The sequence below is a fragment of the Leptodactylus fuscus genome, chromosome 8, assembly GCF_031893055.1.
Source record: "Leptodactylus fuscus isolate aLepFus1 chromosome 8, aLepFus1.hap2, whole genome shotgun sequence".
Lineage (NCBI taxonomy): Eukaryota > Metazoa > Chordata > Amphibia > Anura > Leptodactylidae > Leptodactylus > Leptodactylus fuscus.
In genome coordinates this window covers 1,119,132-1,136,895 of record NC_134272.1, presented here as the reverse complement: position 1 = coordinate 1,136,895, position 17,764 = coordinate 1,119,132, and the positions used below count along the sequence as shown (strand labels likewise).

The 17,764-nt window shown below is 54.6% G+C and overlaps 1 protein-coding gene across 1 annotated transcript; it reads left to right on the top strand.

The window, feature by feature from the left end:
- The first annotated feature begins 10,741 nt into the window (after positions 1 to 10,741).
- On the top strand, positions 10,742 to 17,697 carry PAQR4 (progestin and adipoQ receptor family member 4). Its single transcript, XM_075283894.1, has 3 exons — positions 10,742 to 11,026; positions 16,400 to 16,618; positions 16,702 to 17,697. Exons 1-3 carry the CDS (start codon positions 10,861 to 10,863, stop codon positions 17,133 to 17,135), a joined length of 819 nt encoding a protein of 272 aa, XP_075139995.1. The 5' UTR covers positions 10,742 to 10,860; the 3' UTR covers positions 17,136 to 17,697.
- The last annotated feature ends 67 nt before the right edge of the window (positions 17,698 to 17,764 follow it).

Below are 17,764 nucleotides of genomic sequence, written 5' to 3'. Positions count from 1 at the left end.
TCTCCTCTCAGGTTCGGGGTACAGGCTCTCCTCCTCTCAGGTTCGGGGTACAGGCTCTCCTCCTCTCAGGTTCGGGGTACAGGCTCTCCTCCTCTCAGGTTCGGGGTACAGGCTCTCCTCTCAGGTTCGGGGTACAGGCTCTCCTCCTCTCAGGTTCGGGGTACAGGCTCTCCTCCTCCTCTCAGGTTCGGGGTACAGGCTCTCCTCCTCTCAGGTTCGGGGTACAGGCTCTCCTCTCAGGTTCGGGGTACAGGCTCTCCTCCTCTCAGGTTCGGGGTACAGGCTCTCCTCCTCCTCTCAGGTTCGGGGTACAGGCTCTCCTCTCAGGTTCGGGGTACAGGCTCTCCTCCTCTCAGGTTCGGGGTACAGGCTCTCCTCTCAGGTTCGGGGTACAGGCTCTCCTCCTCTCAGGTTCGGGGTACAGGCTCTCCTCTCAGGTTCGGGGTACAGGCTCTCCTCCTCTCAGGTTCGGGGTACAGGCTCTCCTCCTCCTCTCAGGTTCGGGGTACAGGCTCTCCTCCTCTCAGGTTCGGGGTACAGGCTCTCCTCTCAGGTTCGGGGTACAGGCTCTCCTCCTCTCAGGTTCGGGGTACAGGCTCTCCTCCTCCTCTCAGGTTCGGGGTACAGGCTCTCCTCTCAGGTTCGGGGTACAGGCTCTCCTCCTCTCAGGTTCGGGGTACAGGCTCTCCTCTCAGGTTCGGGGTACAGGCTCTCCTCCTCTCAGGTTCGGGGTACAGGCTCTCCTCCTCTCAGGTTCGGGGTACAGGCTCTCCTCCTCTCAGGTTCGGGGTACAGGCTCTCCTCCTCTCAGGTTCGGGGTACAGGCTCTCCTCCTCTCAGGTTCGGGGTACAGGCTCTCCTCCTCTCAGGTTCGGGGTACAGGCTCTCCTCTCAGGTTCGGGGTACAGGCTCTCCTCCTCTCAGGTTCGGGGTACAGGCTCTCCTCCTCTCAGGTTCGGGGTACAGGCTCTCCTCCTCTCAGGTTCGGGGTACAGGCTCTCCTCCTCTCAGGTTCGGGGTACAGGCTCTCCTCTCAGGTTCGGGGTACAGGCTCTCCTCTCAGGTTCGGGGTACAGGCTCTCCTCCTCCTCTCAGGTTCGGGGTACAGGCTCTCCTCTCAGGTTCGGGGTACAGGCTCTCCTCCTCCTCTCAGGTTCGGGGTACAGGCTCTCCTCTCAGGTTCGGGGTACAGGCTCTCCTCTCAGGTTCGGGGTACAGGCTCTCCTCCTCCTCTCAGGTTCGGGGTACAGGCTCTCCTCCTCTCAGGTTCGGGGTACAGGCTCTCCTCTCAGGTTCGGGGTACAGGCTCTCCTCTCAGGTTCGGGGTACAGGCTCTCCTCTCAGGTTCGGGGTACAGGCTCTCCTCCTCCTCTCAGGTTCGGGGTACAGGCTCTCCTCTCAGGTTCGGGGTACAGGCTCTCCTCTCAGGTTCGGGGTACAGGCTCTCCTCTCAGGTTCGGGGTACAGGCTCTCCTCCTCTCAGGTTCGGGGTACAGGCTCTCCTCCTCTCAGGTTCGGGGTACAGGCTCTCCTCTCAGGTTCGGGGTACAGGCTCTCCTCTCAGGTTCGGGGTACAGGCTCTCCTCCTCTCAGGTTCGGGGTACAGGCTCTCCTCTCAGGTTCGGGGTACAGGCTCTCCTCTCAGGTTCGGGGTACAGGCTCTCCTCTCAGGTTCGGGGTACAGGCTCTCCTCCTCTCAGGTTCGGGGTACAGGCTCTCCTCCTCTCAGGTTCGGGGTACAGGCTCTCCTCCTCCTCTCAGGTTCGGGGTACAGGCTCTCCTCTCAGGTTCGGGGTACAGGCTCTCCTCCTCTCAGGTTCGGGGTACAGGCTCTCCTCTCAGGTTCGGGGTACAGGCTCTCCTCTCAGGTTCGGGGTACAGGCTCTCCTCTCAGGTTCGGGGTACAGGCTCTCCTCCTCTCAGGTTCGGGGTACAGGCTCTCCTCCTCTCAGGTTCGGGGTACAGGCTCTCCTCTCAGGTTCGGGGTACAGGCTCTCCTCTCAGGTTCGGGGTACAGGCTCTCCTCCTCTCAGGTTCGGGGTACAGGCTCTCCTCCTCTCAGGTTCGGGGTACAGGCTCTCCTCCTCTCAGGTTCGGGGTACAGGCTCTCCTCCTCTCAGGTTCGGGGTACAGGCTCTCCTCTCAGGTTCGGGGTACAGGCTCTCCTCTCAGGTTCGGGGTACAGGCTCTCCTCTCAGGTTCGGGGTACAGGCTCTCCTCCTCTCAGGTTCGGGGTACAGGCTCTCCTCCTCTCAGGTTCGGGGTACAGGCTCTCCTCCTCTCAGGTTCGGGGTACAGGCTCTCCTCCTCTCAGGTTCGGGGTACAGGCTCTCCTCTCAGGTTCGGGGTACAGGCTCTCCTCTCAGGTTCGGGGTACAGGCTCTCCTCCTCTCAGGTTCGGGGTACAGGCTCTCCTCCTCTCAGGTTCGGGGTACAGGCTCTCCTCCTCTCAGGTTCGGGGTACAGGCTCTCCTCCTCTCAGGTTCGGGGTACAGGCTCTCCTCCTCTCAGGTTCGGGGTACAGGCTCTCCTCTCAGGTTCGGGGTACAGGCTCTCCTCTCAGGTTCGGGGTACAGGCTCTCCTCTCAGGTTCGGGGTACAGGCTCTCCTCCTCCTCTCAGGTTCGGGGTACAGGCTCTCCTCCTCTCAGGTTCGGGGTACAGGCTCTCCTCCTCTCAGGTTCGGGGTACAGGCTCTCCTCCTCTCAGGTTCGGGGTACAGGCTCTCCTCCTCTCAGGTTCGGGGTACAGGCTCTCCTCCTCTCAGGTTCGGGGTACAGGCTCTCCTCCTCTCAGGTTCGGGGTACAGGCTCTCCTCCTCTCAGGTTCGGGGTACAGGCTCTCCTCTCAGGTTCGGGGTACAGGCTCTCCTCTCAGGTTCGGGGTACAGGCTCTCCTCCTCTCAGGTTCGGGGTACAGGCTCTCCTCCTCCTCTCAGGTTCGGGGTACAGGCTCTCCTCCTCCTCTCAGGTTCGGGGTACAGGCTCTCCTCCTCCTCTCAGGTTCGGGGTACAGGCTCTCCTCCTCCTCTCAGGTTCGGGGTACAGGCTCTCCTCCTCTCAGGTTCGGGGTACAGGCTCTCCTCCTCTCAGGTTCGGGGTACAGGCTCTCCTCCTCTCAGGTTCGGGGTACAGGCTCTCCTCCTCTCAGGTTCGGGGTACAGGCTCTCCTCCTCTCAGGTTCGGGGTACAGGCTCTCCTCCTCTCAGGTTCGGGGTACAGGCTCTCCTCCTCCTCTCAGGTTCGGGGTACAGGCTCTCCTCCTCTCAGGTTCGGGGTACAGGCTCTCCTCCTCCTCTCAGGTTCGGGGTACAGGCTCTCCTCCTCTCAGGTTCGGGGTACAGGCTCTCCTCCTCCTCTCAGGTTCGGGGTACAGGCTCTCCTCCTCTCAGGTTCGGGGTACAGGCTCTCCTCTCAGGTTCGGGGTACAGGCTCTCCTCCTCCTCTCAGGTTCGGGGTACAGGCTCTCCTCCTCTCAGGTTCGGGGTACAGGCTCTCCTCTCAGGTTCGGGGTACAGGCTCTCCTCTCAGGTTCGGGGTACAGGCTCTCCTCCTCTCAGGTTCGGGGTACAGGCTCTCCTCCTCTCAGGTTCGGGGTACAGGCTCTCCTCCTCTCAGGTTCGGGGTACAGGCTCTCCTCCTCTTAGGTTCGGGGTACAGGCTCTCCTCCTCTCAGGTTCGGGGTACAGGCTCTCCTCCTCTCAGGTTCGGGGTACAGGCTCTCCTCCTCTCAGGTTCGGGGTACAGGCTCTCCTCCTCTCAGGTTCGGGTCCTCCGATAGAACATCCATCTTTGCTTCGACCTATCCGGATGAGGCGTGGTCTTTGGTTGCCTGGAGACCGCTGCTCTCCACAGCCCGTGGTACTGATGGGCGGGGCTTCTCTGTATTGCACGTTCGGGCGGGAGGCGGGAAAACGAATGACAGAAAGCGGGGGGCGGGGACAGGGAGGGGGCGGAGCCTGAGACCGCTGTCCGCCTGGAGCTGCCGTGGAGACCGGGAGACGGCGCCGGTGAGAGGAGGCCGGAGAGACGGCAGCGAGACATCCGACCGGGAGACTCCTCCCCTGACCGCCCTGAAGGGAGTCCGTCAGTAAGAGACCCCTCACAGAGACCTCATCAGTAAGAGACCCCATCAGTAAGAGACCTCATCAGTAAGAGACCCCTCACAGAGACCTCATCAGTAAGAGACCCCTCACAGAGACCTCATCAGTAAGAGACCCCTCACAGAGACCCCATCAGTAAGAGACCCCTCACAGAGACCCCATCAGTAAGAGACCCCTCACAGAGACCCCATCAGTAAGAGACCCCTCACAGAGACCTCATCAGTAAGAGACCCCTCACAGAGACCCCATCAGTAAGAGACCCCTCACAGAGACCCCATCAGTAAGAGACCCCTCACAGAGACCCCATCAGTAAGAGACCCCTCACAGAGACCTCATCAGTAAGAGACCCCATCAGTAAGAGACCCCTCACAGAGACCCCATCAGTAAGAGACCCCTCACAGAGACCCCATCAGTAAGAGACCCCTCACAGAGACCCCATCAGTAAGAGACCCCTCACAGAGACCCCATCAGTAAGAGACCCCTCACAGAGACCTCATCAGTAAGAGACCCCTCACAGAGACCCCATCAGTAAGAGACCCCTCACAGAGACCCCATCAGTAAGAGACCCCTCACAGAGACCCCATCAGTAAGAGACCCCTCACAGAGACCTCATCAGTAAGAGACCCCATCAGTAAGAGACCTCATCAGTAAGAGACCCCATCAGTAAGAGACCCCTCACAGAGACCCCATCAGTAAGAGACCCCTCACAGAGACCCCATCAGTAAGAGACCCCTCATAGAGACCCCATCAGTAAGAGACCCCTCACAGAGACCCCATCAGTAAGAGACCCCTCACAGAGACCTCATCAGTAAGAGACCCCTCACAGAGACCCCATCAGTAAGAGACCCCTCACAGAGACCTCATCAGTAAGAGACCCCTCACAGAGACCCCATCAGTAAGAGACCCCTCACAGAGACCCCATCAGTAAGAGACCCCTCACAGAGACCCCATCAGTAAGAGACCCCTCACAGAGACCCCATCAGTAAGAGACCCCTCACAGAGACCCCATCAGTAAGAGACCCCTCACAGAGACCTCATCAGTAAGAGACTCCTCACAGAGACCTCATCAGTAAGAGACCCCTCACAGAGACCCCATCAGTAAGAGACCCCCTCACAGAGACCCCTCATAGAGACCCCTCACAGAGACCTCATCAGTAAGAGACCCCATCAGTAAGAGACCCCATCAGTAAGAGACCTCATCAGTAAGAGACCCCTCACAGAGACCCCATCAGTAAGAGACCCCATCAGTAAGAGACCCCATCAGTAAGAGACCTCATCAGTAAGAGACCCCTCACAGAGACCCCATCAGTAAGAGACCCCTCACAGAGACCCCATCAGTAAGAGACCCCTCATAGAGACCCCATCAGTAAGAGACCCCTCATAGAGACCCCATCAGTAAGAGACCCCTCACAGAGACCTCATCAGTAAGAGACCCCATCAGTAAGAGACCCCATCAGTAAGAGACCTCATCAGTAAGAGACCCCTCACAGAGACCCCATCAGTAAGAGACCCCTCACAGAGACCCCATCAGTAAGAGACCCCTCACAGAGACCCCATCAGTAAGAGACCCCTCATAGAGACCCCATCAGTAAGAGACCCCTCACAGAGACCTCATCAGTAAGAGACCCCTCACAGAGACCTCATCAGTAAGAGACCCCTCACAGAGACCCCATCAGTAAGAGACCCCTCACAGAGACCCCATCAGTAAGAGACCCCTCACAGAGACCCCATCAGTAAGAGACCCCTCACAGAGACCCCATCAGTAAGAGACCCCTCACAGAGACCCCATCAGTAAGAGACCCCTCACAGAGACCCCATCAGTAAGAGACCCCTCACAGAGACCTCATCAGTAAGAGACTCCTCACAGAGACCTCATCAGTAAGAGACCCCTCACAGAGACCCCATCAGTAAGAGACCCCCTCACAGAGACCCCTCATAGAGACCCCTCACAGAGACCTCATCAGTAAGAGACCCCATCAGTAAGAGACCCCATCAGTAAGAGACCTCATCAGTAAGAGACCCCTCACAGAGACCCCATCAGTAAGAGACCCCATCAGTAAGAGACCCCATCAGTAAGAGACCTCATCAGTAAGAGACCCCTCACAGAGACCCCATCAGTAAGAGACCCCTCACAGAGACCCCATCAGTAAGAGACCCCTCATAGAGACCCCATCAGTAAGAGACCCCTCATAGAGACCCCATCAGTAAGAGACCCCTCACAGAGACCTCATCAGTAAGAGACCCCATCAGTAAGAGACCCCATCAGTAAGAGACCTCATCAGTAAGAGACCCCTCACAGAGACCCCATCAGTAAGAGACCCCTCACAGAGACCCCATCAGTAAGAGACCCCTCACAGAGACCCCATCAGTAAGAGACCCCTCATAGAGACCCCATCAGTAAGAGACCCCTCACAGAGACCTCATCAGTAAGAGACCCCTCACAGAGACCTCATCAGTAAGAGACCCCTCACAGAGACCCCATCAGTAAGAGACCCCTCACAGAGACCCCATCAGTAAGAGACCCCTCACAGAGACCCCATCAGTAAGAGACCCCTCACAGAGACCCCATCAGTAAGAGACCCCTCACAGAGACCCCATCAGTAAGAGACCCCTCACAGAGACCCCATCAGTAAGAGACCCCTCACAGAGACCTCATCAGTAAGAGACCCCTCACAGAGACCCCATCAGTAAGAGACCCCTCACAGAGACCCCATCAGTAAGAGACCCCTCACAGAGACCTCATCAGTAAGAGACCCCATCAGTAAGAGACCCCTCACAGAGACCCCATCAGTAAGAGACCCCTCACAGAGACCCCATCAGTAAGAGACCCCTCATAGAGACCCCATCAGTAAGAGACCCCTCACAGAGACCCCATCAGTAAGAGACCCCTCACAGAGACCTCATCAGTAAGAGACCCCTCACAGAGACCCCATCAGTAAGAGACCCCTCACAGAGACCCCATCAGTAAGAGACCCCTCACAGAGACCCCATCAGTAAGAGACCCCTCACAGAGACCCCATCAGTAAGAGACCCCTCACAGAGACCCCATCAGTAAGAGACCCCTCACAGAGACCCCATCAGTAAGAGACCCCTCACAGAGACCCCATCAGTAAGAGACCCCTCACAGAGACCTCATCAGTAAGAGACTCCTCACAGAGACCTCATCAGTAAGAGACCCCTCACAGAGACCCCATCAGTAAGAGACCCCCTCACAGAGACCCCTCATAGAGACCCCTCACAGAGACCTCATCAGTAAGAGACCCCATCAGTAAGAGACCCCATCAGTAAGAGACCTCATCAGTAAGAGACCCCTCACAGAGACCCCATCAGTAAGAGACCCCATCAGTAAGAGACCCCATCAGTAAGAGACCTCATCAGTAAGAGACCCCTCACAGAGACCCCATCAGTAAGAGACCCCTCACAGAGACCCCATCAGTAAGAGACCCCTCATAGAGACCCCATCAGTAAGAGACCCCTCATAGAGACCCCATCAGTAAGAGACCCCTCACAGAGACCTCATCAGTAAGAGACCCCTCACAGAGACCCCATCAGTAAGAGACCCCCTCACAGAGACCCCTCATAGAGACCCCTCACAGAGACCTCATCAGTAAGAGACCCCCTCACAGACCCCATCAGTAAGAGACCACTCACAGAGACCCCATCAGTAAGAGACCCCTCACAGAGACCTCATCAGTAAGAGACCCCCTCACAGAGACCTCATCAGTAAGAGACCCCTCACAGAGACCCCATCAGTAAGAGACCCCTCACAGAGACCTCATCAGTAAGAGACCTCATCACAGACCCCATCAGTAAGAGACCCCCTCACAGACCCCATCAGTAAGAGACCCCTCACAGAGACCCCTCACAGAGACCCCATCAGTAAGAGACCCCTCACAGAGACCCCATCAGTAAGAGACCCCCTCACAGACCCCATCAGTAAGAGACCCCTCACAGAGACCCCATCAGTAAGAGACCCCCTCACAGACCCCATCAGTAAGAGACCACTCACAGACCCCATCAGTAAGAGACCCCTCACAGAGACCCCATCAGTAAGAGACCCCTCACAGAGACCCCATCAGTAAGAGACCCCCTCACAGACCCCATCAGTAAGAGACCCCTCACAGACCCCATCAGTAAGAGACCCCTCATAGAGACCCCATCAGTAAGAGACCCCTCACAGAGACCTCATCAGTAAGAGACCCCTCATAGAGACCCCATCAGTAAGAGACCCCTCATAGAGACCCCATCAGTAAGAGACCCCTCACAGAGACCTCATCAGTAAGAGACCCCTCACAGAGACCCCATCAGTAAGAGACCTCATCAGTAAGAGACCCCTCACAGAGTCCTCATCAGTAAGAGACCCCATCAGTAAGAGACCCCTCAGAGATCCCATCAGTAAGAGACCCCTCACAGAGACCCCATCAGTAAGAGACCTCATCAGTAAGAGACCCCTCACAGAGACCTCATCAGTAAGAGACCCCTCACAGAGACCCCATCAGTAAGAGACCTCATCAGTAAGAGACCCCTCACAGAGACCCCATCAGTAAGGGACCCCTCACAGAGACCTCATCAGTAAGAGACCCCTCACAGAGACCCCATCAGTAAGAGACCTCATCAGTAAGAGACCCCTCACAGAGACCCCATCAGTAAGAGACCCCTCACAGAGACCTCATCAGTAAGAGACCCCTCACAGAGACCCCATCAGTAAGAGACCCCTCACAGAGACCCCATCAGTCAGAGACCCCTCACAGAGACCCCATCAGTAAGAGACCCCTCACAGAGACCTCATCAGTAAGAGACCCCTCACAGAGACCTCATCAGTAAGAGACCCCTCACAGAGACCCCATCAGTAAGAGACCCCATCAGTAAGAGACCCCTCACAGAGACCTCATCAGTAAGAGACCCCTCACAGAGACCTCATCAGTAAGAGACCCCTCACAGAGACCCCATCAGTAAGAGACCCCTCACTGAGACCTCATCAGTAAGAGACCCCTCACAGAGACCTCATCAGTAAGAGACCCCTCACAGAGACCACATCAGTAAGAGACCCCTCACTGAGACCTCTTCAGTAAGAGACCCCTCACAGAGACCCCTCATAGAGACCCCTCACAGACCCCATCAGTAAGAGACTCCTCACAGAGACCCCATCAGTAAGAGACCCCTCACAGAGACCCCATCAGTAAGAGACCCCTCACAGAGACCTCATCAGTAAGAGACCCCTCACAGAGACCCCATCAGTAAGAGACCCCTCACTGAGACCTCATCAGTAAGAGACCCCTCACAGAGACCACATCAGTAAGAGACCCCTCACTGAGACCTCTTCAGTAAGAGACCCCATATAGAATCCCCATCAGTAAGAGACCCCTCACAGAAACCTCCAGTAAGAGACCCCTCACAGAGACCCCATCAGTAAGAGACCCCCTCACAGAGACTGTATAGACCACCTTAGAGACCTCTCTGTGCAGACCCTATCATAGTTTTTATCCTTCATAGTGACAGGTCTCCGTGAGGTGAGAGTGGCAGAGACCTCGGTCAGCAGGACGTGCGCCCCCTGATATGGACTCTCTGGGGTGGGCACCTTCTCGAGAGCGCTGCCAGTTCTTTGGGCACAAGTGATGCAAGAATCTATGAGTGACCAGGGAAAAAGCTGACACCAGAGGAGGTCACGAGAGACTGCCGGGCGTATGTGTGCCTTGTGGACAGCAGTGTGACGTGTTGGATTAGGTGCCGGACCCTCCCTCTGAGCAGTGACTTTCATCTGTAGAGGACGACTTGTATGACGGTGTCACCTGCGATAACAGCATCTTACACCTCACTGCCTGCCACCCCGGGAAGACTGCCGCCTGGAAAGGGAGACCGCTGGCTACTACTCCAGAGACTCCTCCCACGGGCAGAGACCGCTGCTTCTCACACCTGAGACTCCTCCCGTGCAGAGAGACCGCTGCTTCTCACACCTGAGACTCCTCCCGCGGGCAGAGACCGCTACTTCTCACACCTGTCGACACCTCCCGCGCAGAGAGACCGTTGCTTCTCAAACCTGAGACTCCTCCCGTGCAGAGAGACCGCTGCTTCTCACACCTGTCGACACCTCCCGTGCAGAGAGACTGCTGCTTCTCACACTTGAGACTCCTCCCACGGGCAGAGACCGTTGCTTCTCACACTTGAGACTCCTCCCGCGGGCAGAGACCGTTGCTTCTCACACCTGAGACTCCTCCCGCGGGCAGAGACCGTTGCTTCTCACACCTGAGACTCCTCCCGCGGGCAGAGACCGTTGCTTCTCACACCTGAGACTCCTCCCGTGCAGAGAGACCGCTGCTTCTCACACCTGAGACTCCTCCCGCGGGCAGAGACCGTTGCTTCTCACACCTGAGACTCCTCCCGCGGGCAGAGACCGTTGCTTCTCACACCTGAGACTCCTCCTGCGGGCAGAGACCGTTGCTTCTCACACCTGAGACTCCTCCCGTGCAGAGAGACTGCTGCTTCTCACACCTGAGACTCCTCCCGTGCAGAGAGACCGTTGCTTCTCACACCTGTCGACACCTCCCGTGCAGAGAGACTGCTGCTTCTCACACCTGAGACACCTCCCACAGGCGGAGACCACTGCTTCTCACACCTGAGACTCCTCCCGCACGGAGAGACCTCTGCCTGTGTCCTCCTTAGTGAGTGCTCCATGGGCTCCGAGGAGATGTCCAGGTGGAGGTGTGTGTGCAGCTGATCCAACCACTCTCCCGAGTCTCTGAGGAGCCATTCTTTGACTTCATGGCGTTTCTGAGTGGCCCCCGGCTCCTGGATTGGGCCAGCTCTCCCCCACACCTGCAATTTAACAAGTTTGTGCTGACGGGATACCGCCCTGTGGCCAGCGGAGCAGAGTGTCTGCAGAGTCTGTTCTACCTGCACAATGAGCTGGGCAACATCTACACACACGGTGGGTGAGCGAGACGCGTGAGCGTTGTGTGATACAGTCTGTGCAGTGCTGGTGACGAGGTGTAGGTGCGCTGTATGTCCCATCCATAGCTGAGTGTATCCCCCCGCGCTGAGCGCTCTATGTGGGACTTACATTCAGCACATGGTCTGGGGGAGCGCTTGTACATTTCAGGCATTGGCAATCTACTGACAGTAGGGACGTATGAAACTATCTTTGATGTGTTTTTGTTTTTTTTTTGGTCCTTATGATTGCTCTCGGTGTTCGCTGGATCTTTGTATCTAACATTTCTCCATAGAATTCTCATGTCAACAAATGTTCCATAAAAACTCTGTGTAAGAGGCCTCTGACTTGTCAGTGTCTGTGGAAAGTCGCTGTGGCCCTGAGCCTGTCCCGGACAGTACGGCAGTGTCACGAAAGGGACAGGATGGACCATGTGACTGATAGGGTGGACAATGTCATGGACAGGACGATCTATGTCACAGACAGGACGGGCAGTGTCATACGAGGGATAGGATGGACAATGTGACGGACAGGAGGTGATATCACGGAGGAGATAGGATGGGCGATGTTACTAGTAGGTTGGTTAATACGGACAAGACAGGCGATATCACGGACAGGACATTCAGTGTCACTGGTAGGGAGGATAATGTCACAGACAGGACTGGCAGTGTCATAGACAGGATGGACGATATGCCTGTAAGTGTGGACAGTGTCATGGATAGAACGGCAATGTCGCAGATCCATCGGCCATCAGATAGAACATGATGTGTTGTAGAGGAGACATCCAGTGTCTTCCCATAGACCCTCATCATTAGGGGGCAGCTGTGCCTGAAGGGTTAATTCCTTTCTGTGCCTGTGCCGGCCTCCAGCACCTTCAGATGCTCCGCACTTCACCTACGTACCTGCATTCGTTTCCATCTGGTGTCCATACAGCCGGTTCCTGTCAGTCAAGGGTTAACCTAAGTATGTAAAGTCTTTAGAAGCTTTAAGGTGAGTATGAGGAGCGGTCAGTCGGTAAGGAGCTCAGAGTCCTAATCTCTTTACTAGTGACCTGGATTCCCTGATAGGGTTAGGACTGGAGATGGCCCAGTAGGGGGGTCTACATGTATAGACTGTTGTATCTGTAGGTGGGACCCTCATCCCAGATGGTGTGTGTGGACATGGTCAGTGTGTGGCCATCGTACGCTCGTGGTGTTGGGGAGAGTCCTGGTAATGTAAATCTTGTAATGTTCTTATACAAATGACCTTCCAGCTCCCTGACGTCACCGCTGACAAGCACTCTCACCCAATGAAGTGACCGCTCAGCTCCGGCTCCTCGGAAGAGGAATTTCTAAAAGCGGATTGAGTCAGGACGATGAAGAACATTGCTTACTCAGCTGCCTCACCCCCTTCCCCCAAATCCTGCCAAGTGCTGGAGGGATGTCACACCTGCAGTCTCAGGGGACGCGGCCGCCGTCTGCCCTCACCCACAAACCTATAGCTGGAACTATAAATTGTCAGAACAACGTGGCCGCTGCTGAGCGCTGCATTATGGGACACGGGAGCAGCAGGGTGCACTACAAACAGCCATACAGTGACTGAGAGAGATACCCTCTGGCCGCAGAAACGGTCTGTGTCCTGTCGAGTCTTGTCAATGTGATGCAATGATGATCTATGGAAGCAATGCCAAAGCAGAAGGTTATTGGGGATACCGGCCAATTGGGCGCAGGCTCTAGGACCCTGTTGGCACCTCTAGCCTGGATACAAGATGAGATATGGCAGGACATGGAGGTATATACAGGCTCTGTATGGTATATAGCAGTACATTTATCACAGATCTTACAGCCGGGCCTATAGATTCACACTCATAGGTTGGTGATGTTCCAGCTGGTTCCATTAATAGTGGATTGGTGATATCTCTGGTGACCAGGCAGGACCAGGAAGTGTTGTAATCTGGTGGAGACATTCCTGGGGACCCGTGTGTGTGGGCGAGCATTATCCTGCTGGTACCACCCTGCCATGAGAGACAAGATGTGGCCGCAGGATGTCCTGTACATGTTACTGAGCTGTCCGTGTCCTCGTATCACTGCTAGGGGTGACCGATTGCTGTAGGCAATGGCTCCTCAGATCATCTGCAGGGTCGCTTTAACCATAGGACAAATCGTGCAGGGCAGGTAACTCAAAGATTGGCGTTATCCGCTCCGGGCTCCATTAGTCAGCCTTGTTGGGAGGAGCGATGAAGGCCGAGACACAGACATCATTAGAGTCATAGCCTGCAGGTCTGTGGGAACGGGGTTGGATTATTTCTTTTTTGGTTCTTGTGTCTTACTGATGACTGAGGGAGCATTATGTGTGGGTAAGAGGACAGTAAATTGTGGTGGGGGTCACTTACAAAAAGTTTCAACAGGGCCCCACAGTCTATTAAAACAAACCTACCATGGGAGACCAAACGCGTGGCAACACAATGTCCATATTTATAATATGAATAATCAAAAATTTAGTAGATCTTTATAGACTTCCTCCAACTATTCTACTAGTGCCGACATCTGTTGTCTTTATCATTTACCAATGGACTATGAAGGCAGAAACTCTCTATGGTTTGGGACTTGGTACCAACACAACCATGATGTCCTTATTGTGGTCGGATTATCTTCTCATACATGTAGTGTCCTCTCCTGATAACCCGCCATGATGTCCTTATTGTGGTCAGGTTATCTTCTCATACATGTAGTGTCCTCCTGATAACCAGCCATGATGTCCTTATTGTGGTCAGGTTATCTTCTCATACATGTAGTGTCCTCCTGATAACCAGCCATGATGTCCTTATTGTGGTCAGATTATCTTCTCATACATGTAGTGTCCTCCTGATAACCAGCCATGATGTCCTTATTGTGGTCAGATTATCTTCTCATACATGTAGTGTCCCCTCCTGATAACCAGCCATGATGTCCTTATTGTGGTCGGGTTCTCTGCTCATACATGTAGACGTGGTTCTGTTCATGGCAGACCCTGTGACATGGAGATTGTGTCGGTGCTATCGGCCAAGTGCTAATGAATTAGTTCCAGGTAACTCCTTGTGTACACAGTGCTCCATGGTGTGTGTGGAGAGTAAATACTCGCTGCCGCCTCCCGTCCTGTTGAGTCGTGTAATACGTGTAGTATAGGCCCGATTTACCTGCTAAGAACGGGCCGGGCTGGACCTGGCACCTCTGCTCGGCTGAGCCTCATTTGGCCGGTAAATCTGGTCAATACATAGACAGTTGTGACATGAGGGTGACTAAGTGCGGCCGTCCAGCTGGTGAGGGGGTGCGCGGTCTACCTCCAGTCTATTTCTCCACCCAGACTACATAATATACTATCCTACAGGTTGCACAGATGGGTTCAGATGTAGCCGAGAGGCATTGATTGGGCGACATTCACACCTCTGCTATGTCTGGGCAGTGAATATATCTTAGGTTACATGTTTAGTTCTAGCTGTGTGGTATATGAGGAATGGTCACATCAGTGAGTGCGCTGGTTACACGCAGGGCGTCCCTTGTCTCGTATCTATCGGCTGGGTTTGATACGGGGGACATGATTGGTAACTTTGTACTTTGGCTCCGGTTTCGGCAGTGTCTTTTTTAGTTCTGAGCTTTTCACTAAGATAAGAGGCAGCAAACATGGCTTCATATGTATAGGAGGAGCAGCGTCTTCTCGAGGGCTGTAACCAGAGCTTGTCCTGTACGTCACCATCATCCTACAGACTCAGCACAAGCATTTTATGCAAATCTGTTTCCAAAACATCCCTCTGCCCCAGAGTGCAGCTGCCAAGGACAGAATGGACAGTCTATAGACACTGTAGTGGGGAGAGGAGTCAGTAAGGATAAGGAGGGAGCAGTCTGCTGAGAGGCAGGATGAATGTATCAGCACCTCACTGCCAAACATGGAGGGAGCAGTCTTCTGAGGGGCAGGATCAATGTATCAGCACCTCACTGCCAAACATGGAGGGAGCAGTCTGCTGAGGGGCAGGATGAATGCAGCACCTCACTGCCAAACATGGAGGGAGCAGTCTGCTGAGAGGCAGGATGAATGCAGCACCTCACTGCCAAACATGGAGGGAGCAGTCTGCTGAGAGGCAGGATGAATGTATCAGCACCTCACTGCCAAACATGGAGGGAGCAGTCTGCTGAGGGGCAGGATGAATGTATCAGCACCTCACTGCCAAACATGGAGGGAGCAGTCTGCTGAGGGGCAGGATGAATGCAGCACCTCACTGCCAAACATGGAGGGAGCAGTCTGCTGAGAGGCAGGATGAATGCAGCACCTCACTGCCAAACATGGAGGGAGCAGTCTGCTGAGAGGCAGGATGAATGTATCAGCACCTCACTGCCAAACATGGAGGGAGCAGTCTGCTGAGGGGCAGGATGAATGTATCAGCACCTCACTGCCAAACATGGAGGGAGCAGTCTGCTGAGGGGCAGGATGAATGCAGCACCTCACTGCCAAACATGGAGGGAGCAGTCTGCTGAGGTGGGGCGGTGTCAGGCAGGAGCAGAGAAGGGAGTTGGAGCTCCAATCAGAGGCAGCCAGTGTCAGAGCTCAGAATCACACCCCCTTGTCTACTCCTGCCTGACACCGCCCACCTGACAGTACAAATACTAAATAGTATATCATCTAATCTAACAGCACGGTAACGGTAGAGAAAAAATTCCAAACTGTGCTGGAATGAGTGGAGAGGAGCCATTAAATGGTGCAACGAGCTGGACGTGGCGGAAGGGCCTAAAGTAAGAAACTAAACATAAGGACTTGTGGTGTCTGACAGCCATGTTGTACTGCACATGCTCAGGTCAAGGGTCCCGGAGAGCATAGAGTGTGATTACTGGAGCGGCCATGAAATACAAGCCCTGGGTGGTAAGGCTGCACCGCGCTGGCTGTGTAGTGTGATATCCCGGGCCAGTAAATAAGACTAGGCTTCAGATTACAGGCGTGATAGGACGTGTGCGCTTAGTGGATCATGTACAACACGGCTCTGGCTCAGGATCCAGGTCTCACATTTGCAGTGAGATGTAAACACGATTGTGTGAGGCTTCTGGCTGTAGACATGACGGAGGCCAGCAGTGCTCCGGGGCAGGCTGTAAATGTGACGCAACCCGACAGAGAACTGATGGGACGATTTGCAGGAGATGAGCCGCACACTTAGGTCCTCACACTAGACTCTGCCATCGCTCAGTCCACGTGGCTAGGAAATGCTGCAATGTATTACTAGATTTACTGACGCCAGTCAGACGGGCTACAGTGGACAGACAGACACTGGAAGGAGGGAGACGTTCTCCAGGATATCAATGGCATTGCTTCTTCGGAGTTTGAGGTCACTCGTGTGAATACAGACTTACTGTCACTTTTCTATTGTTTTAGGGATCCCACTCCTTGGCTTTTTGTTCCTGCTCCCTCTACAAATCCCCTGGCGTCAGCTGTCTGTCCCTTGGCTCGGTGTGGTCCACTACCTAGCCTGTGTTAGCCCCCAGCTGGGCAGCGTGCTATATCATCTCTTTATGAACCACCATGGCGGAGCGCCCGTCTACCACAAGCTCCTCACTCTCGATATGTGCGGCATCTGCCTTGTCAATACTTTGGGTAAGTTGTCAGCATGTGTACATGACAGCAGATGAGATGTCCTGCCTTGTGGCCAGATTGTGATGTGTGGTCTGTCTCCACAGGTGCCCTCCCCATCATTTACTGCACCCTGCTCTGCCATCCATACACACGGAGCCTGGCGCTCTTGGCATACAGCGGCTTGTCTAGCTACGTCATCTTTTGTGCAGTCAGCGCTCACAGTAACATAAGCCGCCTCTGCTCATTCGCCTGGCAGGCTGCCTTCCGCTTCTTCTTCTTTTATCTCCGTTGGGCAGGATTGGGCTCCGGCCACCCATCTTCACTACGCTGCTACCTCCTTATGGACAGTCTGGCCCTTCTCGGAGGCATCATTAATATTTCCCGCCTTCCTGAACGTTTACAACCTGGAAAGTTTGACTATTGGTGCAACAGTCACCAGATTATGCACGTCCTGGTGGTGATCAGCATCTTATATTTGCACTGGGGTGTAACCTCTGACCTCATCTGGATAAGCAGCTATTCATGTCCGCTGGAGTGACACACACCTATCAGCAGGACACAGCGACATAGATGTAGCTCAACACACAAGCAACCAGCAAAACCAAACTTGAAATAGAAAATTTATGTAGATGTATTTAATATGCGTTGGGGGATGACGGCATTATTTATTAGATTGTATGGACTCATGTGAGCAGAGATCTCCAAGGAGGCGCTACCGTATCAGTATTATGTAGGGTGATGGAGGACGTAGACAGACATGACAGCTGTGTCCTCCACCCATGGTCAGGTACAGTGCTATGCTCCAGTCATAGGGAGGCAGTGGGGCGCACACAGGACAGCACCTTTAGATTTAGTGACGGGTCTTTCCACCAGTCAGCGGGTGTCTACAAACCCATCAGTGTACAGCAGGGTATGGGCAGAGGGTAGCATAAGACAAGCCTGTAGTTCCCTTTTCTGATTTGCCCAGGAGGAATAGTTGCCTTACACCTCTCTTCTAGACCGCGGAGCCTTTAGCTGCTCCTCCTGGGGGGCCGGAGCACACTGACAGGGCTTTGCACGAGGCCAGTATTACTAATGCAATAATAAATCTTTTATGAAAACTTGTGTGTGCTGTAAGTCTATAGAAATCCCCAGATAGAAGGTGCGACAGAGTCCGATACTGCCCTA